At 41.6% G+C, this 17,424-nt stretch overlaps 1 protein-coding gene across 7 annotated transcripts in view; it reads left to right on the top strand.

Annotated features, from left to right (window-relative positions):
- spen (split ends) overlaps positions 1–17,424 on the top strand; it is a 60,389-nt gene that overhangs the window by 25,955 nt on the left and 17,010 nt on the right. For 4 of the 7 annotated variants that reach the window (XM_070277612.1, XM_070277608.1, XM_070277609.1 and 1 more), the window contains exons 4-5: positions 14,786–16,293; positions 16,354–17,340. In XM_070277612.1, the coding sequence (XP_070133713.1) occupies positions 14,786–16,293; positions 16,354–17,340 (2,495 nt within the window). Of the gene's footprint in view, positions 1–870; positions 949–14,053; positions 14,646–14,785; positions 16,294–16,353; positions 17,341–17,424 lie in introns of those variants that run through there. The other 3 variants (XM_070277611.1, XM_070277610.1, XM_070277613.1) reach the window with 2 other exon arrangements.

Below are 17,424 nucleotides of genomic sequence, written 5' to 3'. Positions count from 1 at the left end.
AAAGAAAAGAAAAGCAAAAGAAATGGCAGCAAAAGTCGAGACAGATAAAGCCAAAGCCGAGCGAAAGGGAGGCCAAATATTGAAGTTGATGTCTGGTCAGAGCAAACATACATATATCTCTTTATATACTATGCATTATTTATATAATGAAGCATATATACAATACATCATCATAGCCGGACTGGGACTGACTGACTGACTCTGTCTGTCTGTTTTCTTTTTGGCCAACACCACCACCTTCTCCCCTTGTTATTTTTGGCAACAAAAGCAACCAAATCTGCGTCATCATCATTAAAGTTTCTCGGGTCTGTCTGCAGCCGAAAAACACAAATAACACAAGGAACTTTCAATCTTTTTCCAAAAAAAATAAAGATGAAAGACAAGCCAAAGAATTGCAAAATAATGAGGAAAATCTTTGCAGAAAGCTAACAAAAATAGAAATCACCTGATATGTATATTCCTTTTGAACTCTCATATTAGATAGTTTTTTTCCGACTTTTATGTAATAGATGCCCCAAAGTATCATTAATCACGACTTCAATTGCAATACTATGTTAAAAAGAAGAAATATTCATTAATCAAAACTTGAAAGACTTGAAATGTAAAACATAATCTTAAAGGTCGACAATCTAGACATAAGACATCTTACTTTCTTCCCTGTGTTTTCTTTTTTTTTTTCCTAAAAATAATAACAAGCAAATATATATAATTTATTTATATCTGTTGCCTCAATGTTTTGTTTTTCTTTTTTGGCATTTCTTGGCAGCTGGCAGCAGTTCTAAACGCTTTTGAACTTTTGCACTTTTGTGTAAACATAGACCTTATTTAAAATCTTATTTAATTATTTTACTTTTTTTTTTTTACTTTCAGGTGCGTATCCTTGAAGCGACACTGCCTGCCTCAAGTCCTGGATTATTGAGGCAGCCATTGAGTGACGATGATAGTGATGTAAGTCCCCCAACTCACTCATCTAATATGTATAAACAAACATATATATATATATATTTTTTTTTCTACTACCAGCAGTCGGTCAGTCCTCGCGACTTGCTAATCAAGTTGACCTTTTCCGACTAGCATTAGTTATAAATTATTTGTTTCGGTTTCCCTCTAGACATTAGTCAACTTGAATATCTATAAAGCCTATGAATGTCTGTGGAAATAAACAAATAAACCCACGTGGTTGGGGTTGGGTTAGTGGACTCATAGACAATAATGTTATGACATTTTCAAAGCTAGTTGGATAATAGGAAACTTTTAATTAGATACTCTCCATAGAGATGTATAGATACTATCTCAAGCCTTAATTTCCATGGATGCTTTCTTGATCAGCTGATGACAGTTGCTGGACAGATCAAGCTTTTGAATAAAACTCTTCCGATCCAATGGTGGGTGACCCACTTAGGCATTTAATAGATTTCCAAAAACCAGTTCTAACAAGGAAATCAAACACGAAAATAATACAATGACCAAACCCAAACCAAACCCCAAAAAAGAGCCACACCAGAGAGTTGAAGTGTCAATAAATCTGAGCAAACAATATCGGATTTCTTAAATCCACACTGGCCACAAACGGCCATATGTGGCCACAGTTTAAATAAATTAACCAAAAAAAAAAACTAAATGCAGAGAGAAAAAAAATATAAAAGGCGCAAAAAATATTTTAATAGAGCTGTTTTCAAGGTTTTGGAGTGACGACTTAAAGGTTTCCGTCGCTCGGGCTCGAGGCTACAAAAAATCCAAGAAAACAAAACCCAACAAATAAACAAAAATTTGTGATAAAAAAAAAGGTTAAAAAAACACCGTTTCCAGTTGGGTCAATAGACTTTTGGAAGACACTTAAGATGAATTGTGGCTCGGTGGCTTGCTGCTTTTGATTATGAAAATTTATGCCTAACGGTGGATAGGAGAGGCAAAAGGTCAACTCGATATCAGAGGTCAAGCCTCCTGCATTTCGCTGTCTAATAATATTAATGCATTGATTAAGTATTAGTTTTTAATCAATTTTAGAGTCAGATCCCGTGTGGATGTGATTTACGAGTCGCAGTCATAAATTCCAAGCACGATAATCAAATAGAACGGTGTGCAAACTCAAAAGGCCTCAAAATAAAAACAAATAGAGACTGTAAAGAAAACAATACGTGGCGAGAAAAAAATAATAAACCAGAGAACTTAACATTTTAATTACTTTTTTGTGATGCAAGCCGGGAAAAAACCGATAAAAACTCGCCTAACAAGGGGGAATTATTAAGTAATACGAGTCTAACAATAGCTTGCGATTAGAAGCTCTGAAATATATAATCAAATATACATATATATAGAGTTCTCAGGAACTGTAGCTGATTGACTAGCAGCCCTAACTAAGCAGAAACTTTGAACCAAATCAGGATGCAGGGAGGTGGACATTAATCATACGCCTCATTGACCAAGCAACCGGGCCACCACCTGAGCATCGGCCAAGCAATCGACTGTGTCCTTGTTCTGGCTCTGGTTCTCCCCGGGGGCATGTGTCAGGCCAATCAAGGCAGACACAGGCATTGGTCTGGATCCGGGTAATGGCCAGGATATCAGCCCGTCTTTCCTTGCCCTGCAGCCCCTTTCCTGTTTAAGCTTTATCCTGCCCAGGGTGTAAGCCAATTTGCTGGGACCGTGTTAGATTGCCAGTCAGCTTATCTACATCCTTTTGCAGTCCTTAATACCTTTTTTTTTGGATTTACTATGGTGCTGCAGAGGTTCTACAGTGGTCATTGGAAAGGCTTGGATTGGATTGGAAGGATTTTAGAGGAGAATTTTAAAGCATTTCAATGAAAATAAATAAGATTATAATAAAACCAAACAAAATCTTACAAAATCTTTTTTTGAAACACATTTTAGTGTGACCAAAGTTAAATATTTTCTTACCTAATATGTTCAATCCCTACTGCAACTCTTTCCTTTACATTTTTGCCAATTTTTTCCATCTGAACGCTTTCCCAACCATTTTTTGACAGCTAACGAACCGGGGGCAGCCCTTAAGCTCCTCGGGGGCAAGTGCCACGCCCAGCTTATTAGCATGGGCGCTAGTTACGTGGATTAAAGCCAGGGGCGTGGGTCGCAACAGGGGCTTAGTACGCTGCTGCTGCTGCTGCTGCGGTTGGGGATTACCCAATCGATATGTCGGGTCTTTGTTTGCATTATGAAATGTATTTTTTTTCCCTCTGGGGTTTACTTGCTGGCGCCTCCATAGGCCCCTCTGGGCATCCTCCTCCTTCTAAATTGATAATTAAGGCAAGTAAAGTGAGGAGGAGGATGAGAGCTGCCAGCATCATCATTGTCATGGTGGCATGATGGTGTTGCATCCTCCATTGTTCGTTTAGAATTACAAGAGCAGCGAGTGCCTCGAATTTCGCGACATGATTAATATCTGTGCATTAATTAGACGCCTCACAGCCGTCTCATGACTCATCCTTGCAACAAAAATCCACTCCCTTTCCACCACCCACCTCTGTCTGCCACTCATTAGTCTCTTCGTAAAATTTTCTGTGAAAGTTGAAGAACAAAAAAGTTTCAAGAAAACAAAAAATCCATCTCCGAGGGTGTCGCCAGATCAAGAAATAAGATGGAGTGCCATATGTTTTTATAACAACATCCAGCTTAATTAAAGAAGAACTTTGGATGTTGACAAATTTTAATTTGGAAAATAATTACTCCAGACCGGGGGAAACTTTTAATTGTGTTTATTGAAATGAAAGAGTTTTGGTTTTAATTAGTTGGAGAGTTTTTATTGGAGAAGGTAAACAACTCAATCTCAATGGGTTTTAATTAAATTTTCAAACAATTTCCTATAAAAACCCAGTGATTATATCTCCAAGCCCGCCCAAAAGCTATATATTTGATTTATTGGAATCCGAACTTTGGACCTGCATCTTATTGAGTTGTGTGGGCGTTGTTGTCGGCGTTCAGAAATTCAATTAACTTCCAATGCACCACCCACCCACCTCCCTTCTTTTATTTTTTTTGTTGTCTTGTCTAGCAATTTAATTTTTGAAGTCTGTCGCTGGCCTACGTCACTCCAACTGACAGCCTCTGTCAACTGGGCCGAGATTGTGGCTTAGATATAGAGATATAGGGATAGGGGGAGAAAGATGGATGAGTGTAGAGACTTATAGACTTTACGCAATGCAAACAGTGCTATTGCAACTGCATCTACAACTGCATTTGCGCCCACCGACCAAAAAATCCATTAAAAATTTCACCCAGCAACGAACCAGAGGCTTCAAAACTCAAACAAAGATACAGATACAAACACAAATATAAATACAAATACAAATACAAAATATAAACACAGTGACGGCAAAACAAATGCGTATGCAAATTTAGGAAGTTAACAAAACAGCAAACCCATGAGGAAACTAGGCAACCAACGCAAATGCAATGCAAATTTCAGATACAAATATGCTAGCTACCTCGACAATGAATGAATGAATGAATGAATGAGTGAATGAATGAATGAGTAAATGAGGCAATGAGGCAATGAACCAATGAAATGTTGTTCAAAATATTTGAATAATTGACAGGCGAGCCAAAAAGTGCACAAATTTTATTATTTTCTTGCATTTGGTTATGTGCTGTGATTGTTGCAAACAGATACAAATGCCAGGCAACGCCCCCTCATCACAGGTGGGGTGTGGGATGGAGGCTTTATGGTTTATGTAACATCTGTATTATCCAACTGCAACGGTGCCTAATTAAAATGCCCAACAAAAACCAGAGAAAGAAACCATAAATGCAGTAAGCTGTTGCATTAAAAATTTAAAAACTCAATTTGAAAAATTGCATTAACCTAGAAATGTCACAAGAAACACTCAAAGAAATCACTAGTCAGTCTAAGTATAAAAAATCATAGTTTTAGGATATATCTCTCAGTGTATAGTGCTAGTGATTAGTGAGTTTCCCTTACCAGAGGCCAGAAATTGGAAAACTTTTTTGCGCGCAAAATGTCAGTTTAAATTATGCCTCAAAATGGACATCTGAATGGACAGTTGCCTGTGCCAGTTTTTATCTGAAAAAAAAAATGGATTTTCTGGTATTTGTTTCTACCTTTTCTACCTCTGTATGCTTTGAGGGGGAAAAAAAGGGCCAACGATGCGTATGCGTAATATTGCGCATACGCCCCAGCGCCTCTGGTTTCGGTTACTTTTTTCCATTTATTTGCTATTTGTTTTATCGTTCCAATTAAAATGAATATGTGCACTAGATAGAGAAATAAATTGGGAAAAATTCAATTAAACTTAAAAAGCAAATAAAAAATATTTGAAATGAAATAGACCACGCCCATAAAAGTTCATTTTTTTGATGAACTAAGCTTAGATAGATGGGTAAAGGAATGGATTTTGGAGGAGCAAACAAGATGACCGCAGAGTTGCGGCCTGGAAGAGTAATTGTTCTATCTCCACCTCCTGACCACATGGTTCTATCTGTTACTAGTATCTGCCATCTCCGCATATGTGCCTGGAAGGCAATTTTCAATTGAAGTTTGGACAGAAATTGAAAACCTAAAAGGTTTAAGAGGAATTTTAAGTAAACTAATCCCTGGAATATAATATTCTAAAATAATATAACCAGAAAAAGACATCAACCTCTTCCATAAATTACAATTCTCTAGTCATGACTGTCTTTATTCCTCCAGCAAATACCCTAAGCTCATCATTAATAATGATTGCATTTCGAGAATCCATTTGCCACAGCCTCTGGATGTGGATGTGGATGTGGAATGTGGATATAAAAGGAGTAAAGCCCTTGTGATTCGTTAGCCTAAGATGCCGGTCTCAGGACTCCAGGACTCTGGGTTCAGGACCCCTTCAACCTCAACCTCAACCTGCCACTCCCCGTTTTTATTTATCGCCCTGCCATTACAAGGATGCCATGACTCTGTGGTTACTGCATCGGCATCCGGGGTATCCTTCGGCAGCCAGTTTCTGCTTTTTCATTTGGGTGTTTCGCCCCAGAATCCTTTCGTTTCCCTCTCTCTCACTCTCTGTGTGGATGCGATGCATTGAAATAAATTGTAAAATGCATTAAAAAGAAATGGAAACAAAAAAATAAAAATAAAAACTTGAGCCATAATCAATCTTCATGTGGCAATGCTTCATTGCCCTGCTGTGTTTCTGGAGAGATGGAGAAATGGAGAGGGTATAGATACATGTACCTCCCCAAAATACAGGCTATATATATATTGCTCATTAAATTTCAGCTGAGAAGTGTGGCAGTAGAAGGGGGGTATAGTCAATGCAATTAAATTTCACTCCCCAGTTCTGCAGCAATATTATATACACATGTACAAGTTATATAACTCAGAACTGCACCAGATACAGATACAGATACTGGCGTCAAATGCAACTGTGAATTTCCCTGGAAAATATTGATCGAAAAATCAATTCTAATTAAATTGTCAGCGTTTTCTGTTCACTGCCTGACTGGCTGGCCCTCCTCCTCCTCCTACTAAGAGGTGATTATGTATCTATCTATCTATCCATAGAGTGTATATGTGTATCTGTGCTGCATCTGTGCACTGTCGCCTGTTTTCACTTGATTGGGTTTGGCAAACAAAGTTAGCCAGCTCCCATTGCGCTCTTAGCCAAATTGAATTCATTTAAATGCAGCAAAACAAATTAGCAGTAAACTGTCAGTTGAATCCTGCCTCTACAGAGCTCTGTGGTTGTGTTCGTTCTCTAAATGAGATTAAACGGGCCACGCGGTCGAGTCCTGGATTTAATTGAAATGAAAGTAGAGTCCTCGTGTCTGCATTTAAGCTAATTTAAAATGATGCTAATTGGTTCAGAAATTGCAAATTAGTCACTCACCCAGACCCAGAGGCATGGGATTACGGAAATTTAATCCGTTCTTGGGTTTTGGGGCAAAAAGAGAGCTTAGACAACCCACTAGACCCACCCACTACCCACTGGAATTAAGTCCCGATTACAAATAAATCATGAGAGTGCATAATGGTGGGGATTTATATTTAATTAAATTTAATTCAAAAAGTATATGTTTTATGTATTTATGGAAATCTGGGATTCCTATTCAGGCTTAAATTGGTTTAATTTTCCCTTGTGGGTTGTTTTTTCGCCCTCAAGGGCTTTATGGCTTCCTTCCTATTCAGAATTCACATTAATTCCGTTCTGTGCCAGTGAATTATGCAGTTGCAACAATTTCCAACTTACCTTTGTTCCATTCATTTTGCATTAAGCCTCACTATATACATATATCTGTTCATGAAGGAGTGTGTATTCCAATTTATGCCCAAACATGCATATATTTGTTGAAATTTAATTACTTGCATTACTGCCAGCACAGGGAGTGGCACTTCTGCAACAAATATCCCAGGCAGAATTCAATCCTTTGTCCTTAATTTTTATTTCTTCTTGGATATGCCATATACTGTGTATAGCCACAGTAAGAAATTAGGAGGTATTTGGTTAATTTTTGGCTAAAATTGTCTATTTAGGGGAAAAAGTTGTTAAAACTTGCAAGTTTTGAACTCAATATTGTTAATTTTTTGTAATTTTTTTTTTATTAATATTTTCTATGTTTTTTTTCCGATTTATAAATTTTTTAAGGTTATATTTAGAGATTCTAACTAAAATTTTAGCTATTAACTTTATAAATATAAACATTTTTTGTTAAAAAAAAAAACTATTTTCAATTAATTCAAGCTCTTAAGTTATTTTCAAAAATATTTAAAATTAAATTAAAATTTTCTCCCGGTGTAGGTGATAACTTGCACACGCTCTCAAAAGTAGGCAATGAAAATGGTTTCTGTCCTGGATAGCTCTGCAGCTGCACCATTGTTTTGCTGTATAACTGTATTTTAAAGCCACTCCCAAAAAGCGAACATTGTTGTTACTGCTACTGCTACAGCATTTTGTTATTTTTTAGTTTGGTAGTGTACTTCTGCTCTTGGCCAAAAAGCTTCTTCATTAGCAGCTGCACATGGCACTAGAGGGAACCAAAAAAAAAGAAAGAAGAAGATGAAAACTAGCAATAATAATAACACTGCACTTAAAACAACAAGAAACGGATGAGAGCTTATATTGCCGGCATTAGACAGAGAGAGATAGACAAGTGCTAGAGATGGAGGACTTCCTTCTGGAGGAAAAACCAACATGGCGTCGCCAGTGTCTCTTCGAAATGCTTTCATTTTCCATTTCCACGACCTCGTTTTCAGACAAACCAGCCCAGCCAGCATCTAGATACCCCCTCTACCCTCTCCCCCTCTTTGAAAGGTTAGGGATATAAGGACATAGCCCCCCACCACCCCTCCTTTTGAATTGTTAGTTCAGGCTCCTGAACATTTTCAGTTGATTTTGCTATCCTCTCGTTATCCTCTCGCTCTCTCTTTCGCGCTCTCTCTATACTTTTGCTATTTTTGTCATTTCCTTTTGGTGCTGCAATTTATGTTGTTGTTGTTTTGATTGTTATTGTTGCTGTTGGTTTTATGGCCCTGCGGCTGTGGGTGGTCTCCCGAGCGCCACCTCCTCTTAGCCAGGATATGAAAGACAACCGATGTCCTGGCTATATATACATACATGTCCTTTATATACCTGTATGCCTATACATATGTATATATTTTGCGTATGTAATATAACCAGCGGCAATATTTTCCCGTTATATTATGTACGAGTAATGGAATTTGGAGCGCGCAGGCGCTCTCTCTTTTGTTCTGGCACCTTCCCTATGGTTCTCCTCTTAGTCCCTAATTCTCCTGGTTGCTCCTCCACACCCATGTTTCTCAGCCGTTGTTGTTATTGTTGTTGTTTCTTGCATAAGTTTCATTCAATACTTTGAGCCGGCCTGGGACTGGGGACTGGGCTTGGGCCTGGGACAGTTAGTTCTCTTCTCTGTTTCCACCCACTCCCACCCACTTTTGGGGTTTTTGTTTTCCTTTTTTTTTTTTTTTTTTTTGCGTTATTTTCCTTTTTGGCTGAGCGCTTCCGGTTGCGTCACTTTGGCCTAGGAAAGCAGCGCTGCGTCATTTTTCTCCACCTCCCTTGTATTTCCGTCCTGCCCATGCCTCCCTCGCCACTTGTCTTGTCCGCCTTGCTGCCACACAGCTTTTATTCAACTTTGCCCTCTGACTTTGTCGCAGAGACGACACATACACAGGACATACATACAGGGGGTAGCTGCATACAGTGACAGGACGGCACTTTAATTGAGGTCGCCAGTTGAAGTTAATAATAAGCCAGCCAGGATGTTGCAAGAGATGCGTTGACTGCAATATTTATACACTGAGAAATATTAATAGCAGGTTATAGTTGGGGATTTTTGTAAGAAAATTAAGATAATGGCTTATAAGATTAAATATATATAGTTTGGCTTTAAAAAGTAGTACTTTAATATATTATATTTTATTATTAATTTCTTTAAAAACTACTTCCCATGAGCTATAATATTTTCTTTAGAGAAAATTAAACCCCATTAGCTGTTTCCTTATTTTAACCCGCTTTGCATACTGCCCCCCCCCTGCCTCCTGCCCTCTGTCCTCTGCTTTGAGCCATGGGCGCTTTACAGCCACCCACTTTTTTCAGTTCACTGCGGGGGCGTGGCCCTTTTGGGAAGAGCCTTATATAACATTAAAGCCATGGAACTGCAACTGCAACTCTAGTCTTCTATTGTCTGGTTAGCTTTAAAGGGACATTCCCATTATGTGGCATAAAATATAGGATTTTATGAAAGAAGAGGTCCCTTGAGAGAAAATAAAGAAATGAAATAAATAAATGAGCTTGAAGTAAAGCTTTTGGGGATTCTGTAATGGTTATGGCTATATGGTTTGTAACTCCAGGCCCTTCTAGGTCTCTAGAGGTCTCTAGGTCTCTTGATAAAGAATAAATAAGGCTGAATAAAATTAAAATTTACTTATTTTAAAGTATAATACTTTAGCGATTTATTCTTAAAATAAATTCTTTGTTGTTTAAAATATTCTCCAACTCATTCCTGAAAACTTTCGAGTTTCTTTTTAATGAGTTTTTCTTTTCTTCTGACTCTTATCCCTAAAATCAAACATTTAAAATATTTCACAAAAAATGCCAGCCATTTCAACCTTCAACCTGGAGCATTTCCAAAAAGTTCCAAGTCTAAGAACCTCTGGGCGAAAAACCCTAGGTCCTTTATCTCCCTTTTTTTTTGGCCAAATTTTGGGTTGGGTCCGTCGGGTGGCCTGTCCCTGTCGCTCTTGTGTTAAAAGTTTTATCTAATTCCTTTGCGAGAATACCATGTTTACGTCCTGTGTGTCCTGTCATTCCCGTGTCCTTCAACTTTTGCCCGGCTCCACGGGGGCTGCTGGTGATTCTGGCTGCCATTCTGCCGAATGGGCTCCAGCTACAGCTCCTGTTTTTTGTCCTGCGCTACTGCTACTGCTGCCAACTCCCTGATGTTGATAAATTTCACGCCCTGGAGGAGACGCAGTCAGGGCATGTTCTCCATCGCCATCCTCCAAAATTACTTTGACTGCAGTGCCAGGACGATGGGCAGAGGACAGGGCAGGACACCGCCCCAACAATGATTGAATGAAAGGCTAAAAAAGGATTTCAGGAATTTCAACTCTGTTGTATGTACACTTTTGTGTGTGTATTTGTGTGAAGGAATATCCTGTTGGCTATATAGAGCCATCCCCCATCCTTTAAACCACCCACTCTTATGTACATATGTACATACTGGCTATGTATAGGCGAGACCCAGCCAAATATACACAGAAATAACCTCAAACAAGGACGTTCGGTGAGAAACTTTTGCCGGGACAAAAGAATAGGGAAGCCTTGCCAGCCGCAGGATACACTGAAAGGAAACTATAATATATAGATAAAGATAGTAAAGATATATAGAGGATGTAAGACATTATAGAGATGGTTACCTAGGTCTGTCTTCTATCTAGCTTAGTAGTCTATCTTAGGGAGTCTATCTTCTCTTCTCTCTCTTAGGAACTCTTTTAATTCTTTAAAGACCAGGTTCTTATTAGATTGTACTTTTAGTTCTTAATTTTTGTTTTTATTTTAAAGTTTTAGTTTATTTATTACCTTTTTTTTATATAAAAGTTTTAACTAAAAATATAAGAAATTACTTTCCTAAATTGCTTTTCATAAAAGTTATTATTTATTGTATTTTTTATGGAGCACTCTTGAAGCGTCCATACTGCGGCTTCTTCAACCTCTTCTTGTTGGCCATGTATTACATAAGCGGTACCTATATATAGGCAGCCAAAACATGGCAGTAATGCAATTTACAGACGCCCAAAAATGTCCGCCCACCTTTCTGGGCGGGTTCGATGGGCGGCATGGCATGGGTGGGCTTGGGTTTTTGGGGATACCAGCAGCAGCAGCAGCAGAAGCACCAGAAGCAGCGACGATGGCGTTACTTGAACTGGTCACCAGCCACTCCCCGGATTACCTTCCCAGCTCTCCCCTCCCTCTTGGGCCAACAATCTGCAATGGTTGGCGCAACAAATGTTGCCCAGTAATAGTGTATCGGTGTGTGTGTGTGTGTGGGTGTTTTTGGATGTACTGGTATTGGTGTATTCGTGTGTGGCCCTGCAATTCCCCGAACCGGGCGCACTTTAGCTGAATTGATTTTTCCGAGCACCTCGACTGCGCATGGCGGACAAAGTTGCCCCTCATTCTTCTCCAAAATGTTTGGAGAAGGCCCATCTCTCTTGCTCCTGAGGTCGCCCACACACACTCACACTCTCCTGGTGACAGTGATCTATGCCACAGGACTCTCAAGATTCCATGCCAAAAGTCTAGAATCGAAACTATATAGAACCAAAGAGACGACTTCCCTGTTAAGTGCCACCCGCCCTGAGTCATGCCACATGCAACATTGCCACTTGGTCTGCCAAGTGCTCTGTCTCTGCTCAGGTCAGAGCTTGCAGCAAACTGAGGCAGCGACTGCAGCCGCATATATGTATTTATATAGCTATTATGTGGCAGTCACATCTACATCTATATCCATATCTATGGTATATACTGCTATAGCTACTATATATGGGGAAACGTTGGCTTGATTGTTGGCTGTTTCTGTTCTCTGGTCTCTGTTTCTGTTCTATATGGCCATATTTTAAGTGCTGCTGGCTTAAAGAGCTTAATGCGGCTTTAAAAAAAATCTCCGAGACATGGAAGGAAATTGAGCGATGATGGCAAATAGAAAAGGGTGGGGATCAGGCCAAACTAGGAATGGTTTCAATTCATCAGTCCGGACGGAGGCACTATATGGATGGGATGGGAACTTGCAACCTCAAACCTCAAGGCTCAAGCTAGCATGAGGTATTGGATTAGACTATCTGGATGGCAACTGTTTTTATTATTTTTCAAAAATATATCCACAGATGCTGGATAAATATTTCAGGTTTCTATCAACCCCTAGCTTCACTCTCAACCCCCAGATGCATTTCCTATCCCAAATGACACACATCCCCCGATCTTTGATCCTAAATCCCAGATCTTAAAAGGGGCGCGCGGCCAGGGGACGAGGTCGTTGCTTATCTATGGATGAGATTAAAACCCAGCTGATACGATCGGATCGATCGACTGGGGTTAGTACTCAGTCTAACAATACTGATGAGAAGAGAGTTCAGTACTCAATGCCATTGAACGAGTTCATAGGCCTCATTTCGAAGACTCTCATAGGTGTTCTCTAGAATAGAAACTGGATCTATATTATAGATTCTATAAGTTATTAAAAATAGATTTTATTATTTTATAAAATATGAAATATTATTTTAAAGATTAAGTATCTTTTATGATTGTATCTCCCCTTTAAGGTTGTAAAAATATGTAAAAATTGGCTTTGCTATGCCTTTCAAGCCCCCTGGCCTTTGCTCGTCTGTTTTTCTTTAGGAATTTTTGCATTTTTATGTAAAATTGCCGTAAAATGAACAAAAACACATCTTGTTCTGGATCTCAGTTCGCAGTTCTCAGTTTCTCAGTTTCTCAGTCTCTTAAAGGCCCTAAACAATGAAAAGAAATACAAACATTTAGCAAAGGTCGTGCCTGTTTTTCTTTCTTTTCAGCATTTTGCTCGTTTCGGTTTCCCTCAGGAAAAGTAGAAATATATAGAACTGAACCCCTCCCTGGTCAGGTCGGAGAGTTCCCAAGTTCCCTCGGTTTCGAATGGAATGAGTTCTTCGCGAGCCTTTTGCGCGTTAATTTCATCTGGGGGTTGGTTTTTGCGTCTTTAATGGTATTTTTTTTTTGTTTTTAGCCTGAAACGAGTTCAGGTAGAAAAGTAAATGCTAAATGCTATATTTTTCTACCTGGTTTCCTCTTTGGGCATTCGCTTCCTATCCATGTCCCTTTCCCACTTGCAGAGTGCCAGAGAAAACAACAACATTTGGTCGACCCTATAAGTAAATTTTTGAAATGGTCTTCCGATCGAACCAGTCAGTCGAGCCGGAAATATTTTAGGAATTGCATCTCTCAGTGGGTCAACAATTAACAAAAAAAAACATGTCTTTAGTGTTTTTAAACTATTTTGGTATGTGAAATTAAGTTTAAATTGGAATATTTATGTTTAAAACGAATATTAAGCAGAGAGAACTGAGCAGGATATGGAGTAAGACATTAAGTGAGGTTATGACGTTTTAGAAAATGTCATTTTGACAATTATTGTTAAACGTGTTAGTTCTTGTTTGAACAAAAATTAAAGAAAACAACTAATACTTGTAAGACATAGTAATTTTTTTAAAGTTTTATATGGTTTCTTAAAATAATTACTATAAAAGTTCAGTTTTATATTGTTTATAAATTAAAATAAACAAATGGCAAGAAATACATATATTAAAGTGAAAAATAAAGTAAAAAAATAGACACAATACAGACTGCCATAACAAAAACTAAACTATACATTTTAAAGCTATATTATAAAGTTTCTGAAATCTTAAATAAAAACATCTTTAACGTAACGTAATTTCATTACGTTGTTAGAGATGAAACTTCTGTCAGGGACGGCACTATGTACTTAGCCCAGGCTCCAACCATTCCAAGTTCACAACCTTTTAATTGCCAACTTCTGCAGCACTACACGCGAATGAGCGTACCAAGCGGAAAGAACGAATTATTTAAACAAAAACGAAACGCTGAAAGAACGCGACTGAGAAAAATTCAAAAAATTAATATAGTGCCGTGCAAAATCAAGTAAAAAAATACGAATATATAAAATTGGAAAACCGGTTTTCGAGCAGCCGGCAAAGTAAAAAAGTCAAAGGCACAAAATAACGTGGCTCCCGGCATTTTTTGTTTGTGTGCGTGCTCGCTTTGGAGCAGTGTGTGTGTGTGTGTGTCGAGAGTTTATTTATTTGTTCGTGTGTGTGTGTTGCCGCGTAAACAGAATAAGAAAGAAGAATAAGCGAAAGAAGAATTTGGCGCCGTTTATATTTATTTGGTCGGTCGGTTGGTCGGTGAAATCTCCTCTCCAGTGGATGACCATCGAAGGCCGAGTAGCTCACTAGTTGGGACACAAGGCGGCTATATCCGGTGGAGAGGTCCTCGGGTCCTCGATGAGAGACCCAAGCCCAGGTTTGCCCGCTTGCCCCGGGCCCTGTGGTCCTGTCCTGTCCATCAAAACTCAATAACGACAACGATTTCCTAGAGAAAACTGAGAAATAATATTATGCGGAGGTGGGTTGGACCAGGAGCACTCCAAAAATCCAGCACTGTGTCTAGTCTAGTTCTAGGTCTTAATCTAGCTTAAGTTAGTTATTAAGTATTAAATAGTAAAAACAACTTGACTAATTAGTCATCTAACTTGTAATCCATAGGTCTACAGAGGAACCACCGACAAACAGCTACGAAAGGAACTACTACGACCGCACCAACAGCCGCTTAGTCAGTCAATATCAGTCGAACGCCTCCATACCCCACTCCCACGCCAACGCCCACGCCCACGCCCACGGCCACACAAATTCCAACGCCGCCAGTCCAGGATCCTCGGAGAGATCACGCAATAGAGATCGCCTGTACAGGAATGGTACTGCCAGTGGTCACAGCAGCAACAGCATCAACAACAGCAGCAACACGACGACGACGACGACGACGACAGCAGCAGCGGCAACAGCAGCGTCAGCAGCAGCAGCAGCGGCAGCGGCAGCTGGAGCAGTAGGAGTAGGAGTAGGAGTTGGAGGAGCTGGAGCTGGAGCTGGCGGTGTAGGTATAGGTGTAGTTGGTGGTGGTGGAGGATTAGGAGGCGGTATCAGTTTGGGAGCACCGCAAGCGCTTGGCGACCGGAGCAGCAGCCACAATATCCACCAAAATCAACAGACAGCGCGGGTGGCACCACCACAGTCATGGTACGAAGCCGCCGCTGCTGCAACGACGGCCCAATTGAAAAGTCCTGGTGGCAGTGGCAATGCCGGCGCCTCAGCAGCCGGTGGCTTCCCAATGAGCAGCTCACCGATCAATCAGCATCATCCACACCATCCGCCTCCACATTCGCAACAGCATCCGCATCAGCAGCCACCTCCGCATCTACAGAATCCTCAACACCACCCGCATTACAGCAGCAACAGCAGCAGTCCAAGCGGAGGTGTTGGAGGAGGAGGAGGCACCTGCTCATCACCCGCCCAATCCCAATCCGTACACCGGAGCGTCGCTTATGCGGGCAGTGCTCCTGCGGATGATTCGCTGGCCAACGCCACCGCCGCCGCGCGCAAGATCCTCCTGCACAACAGTAAACACAATAAGCTGTTAAAAGGGGCAGCAGGTACGGGCACGGGCACGGCCACTGGAACGGGAACGAGTAGTGGAGGAGCACGTTCTGGTTCGGAATCGCCAGTTGGAGCGAGCAACGTTCCAATGACGACGACAAGTACAATCACAAACAATAGTTTTAGTAGTAATAGTTTAAATAATACAATAACCACGGCATCTCCAACCATGCCCACGATAGCATCTGGAGGTAGTGGAGCGGCCGGAGCAGGATCAGCAGCTGGTACTGGAGCAGGAGCGGGAGCAGCGCCAGGAAGCGGCAGTGGTGACATTCTAAATGTGGCCGCTACGTTGGCGGCCGCCGCGGACGGTAATGGTATGCCCACGCATCCGGTCCGGACGCGACACCACCTGCACGGACGCAGCACCACCTCATCCAGTCGCTCGCATTCGCGATCACCGAGCAGCTACAGCAGCTCGCACAGCTCCTCGTCGGCCTCCTCGCACTCCTCGTCCCACTCGCACGCGTCCAGTCCCGTCCAGTCTACGGGCAATTGTGCGATGGCGACGACATCGTCGGATGGTCGAAGCGGTCGCAACCTTCAGTCAGTGGCCGTAACCAGTAAGTACTCGAGGATCTACTCTTTGCAGGACACTACTAACTTCCATTCTCTCTCCGCAGGCAACTCTTCAAATCCCAGTGGCAATGCTGGTGTCGCCAGCACTGCAGTCAGTGGCGGAGGCTGCGGCTCGAGCTCATCCTCCTCGAGCAGCTCCAGCTCGAGCATATCCTGCCTGACAGCCAATCCTGTGGTGCATTCCGAGGACAACCGGCCACTGGCGATACGTGTCCGCAACCTGCCCGCCCGTTCCTCAGACACATCCCTCAAGGATGGTCTCTTCCATGAGTACAAAAAGCACGGCAAGGTCACGTGGGTGAAGGTTGTTGGCCAGAATTCGGAGCGCTATGCCCTGGTCTGTTTCAAGAAGCCGGACGATGTGGAGAAGGCGTTGGAGGTGTCGCACGACAAGCACTTCTTTGGCTGCAAAATCGAGGTGGAACCCTACCAGGGCTACGACGTGGAAGACAACGAGTTCCGGCCGTACGAAGCGGAACTGGACGAGTACCATCCGAAGTCGACACGGACCCTGTTCATTGGGAACCTGGAGAAGGACATCACCGCCGGCGAGCTGCGCGGCCACTTCGAGGGCTTCGGCGAGATCATCGAGATCGACATCAAGAAGCAGGGCCTCAACGCGTACGCCTTCTGTCAGTATTCGGACATTGTCTCCGTGGTGAAGGCAATGCGCAAAATGGATGGCGAGCACCTGGGCAGCAACCGGATCAAGCTCGGCTTCGGCAAGTCCATGCCCACCAACTGTGTCTGGATCGATGGTGTTGGCGAGAAGGTCTCCGAGTCGTTCCTGCAGTCCCAGTTCACGCGCTTCGGCACCGTCACCAAGGTCAGCATTGATCGGAACCGGCAGCTGGCACTGGTCCTCTATGACCAGGTGCAGAATGCCCAGGCCGCGGTCAAGGATATGCGTGGCACGATTATGCGCGGCCGGAAATTGCAGGTGGACTTTGCGTCCCGGGAGTGCCAGGACGCTTTCTACGACAAGCAGGAAAAGCAGGCGCAGCAGCAGCAGCAGCAAACACAGAGTGCTGGTAGGTTTCTGTCAAACTTTAATCTGTCAAATCTTTTCTGTCAGTTAGTTAGTTAGTTAGTCTAGTTAGTCTAACTTAGTCACT

The sequence above is a fragment of the Drosophila bipectinata genome, chromosome 2L (genome assembly GCF_030179905.1).
Source record: "Drosophila bipectinata strain 14024-0381.07 chromosome 2L, DbipHiC1v2, whole genome shotgun sequence".
NCBI lineage: Eukaryota > Metazoa > Arthropoda > Insecta > Diptera > Drosophilidae > Drosophila > Drosophila bipectinata.
The sequence above is the reverse complement of the archived record's forward strand: the minus strand, read 5'-3'. Positions and strand labels throughout refer to the sequence as shown.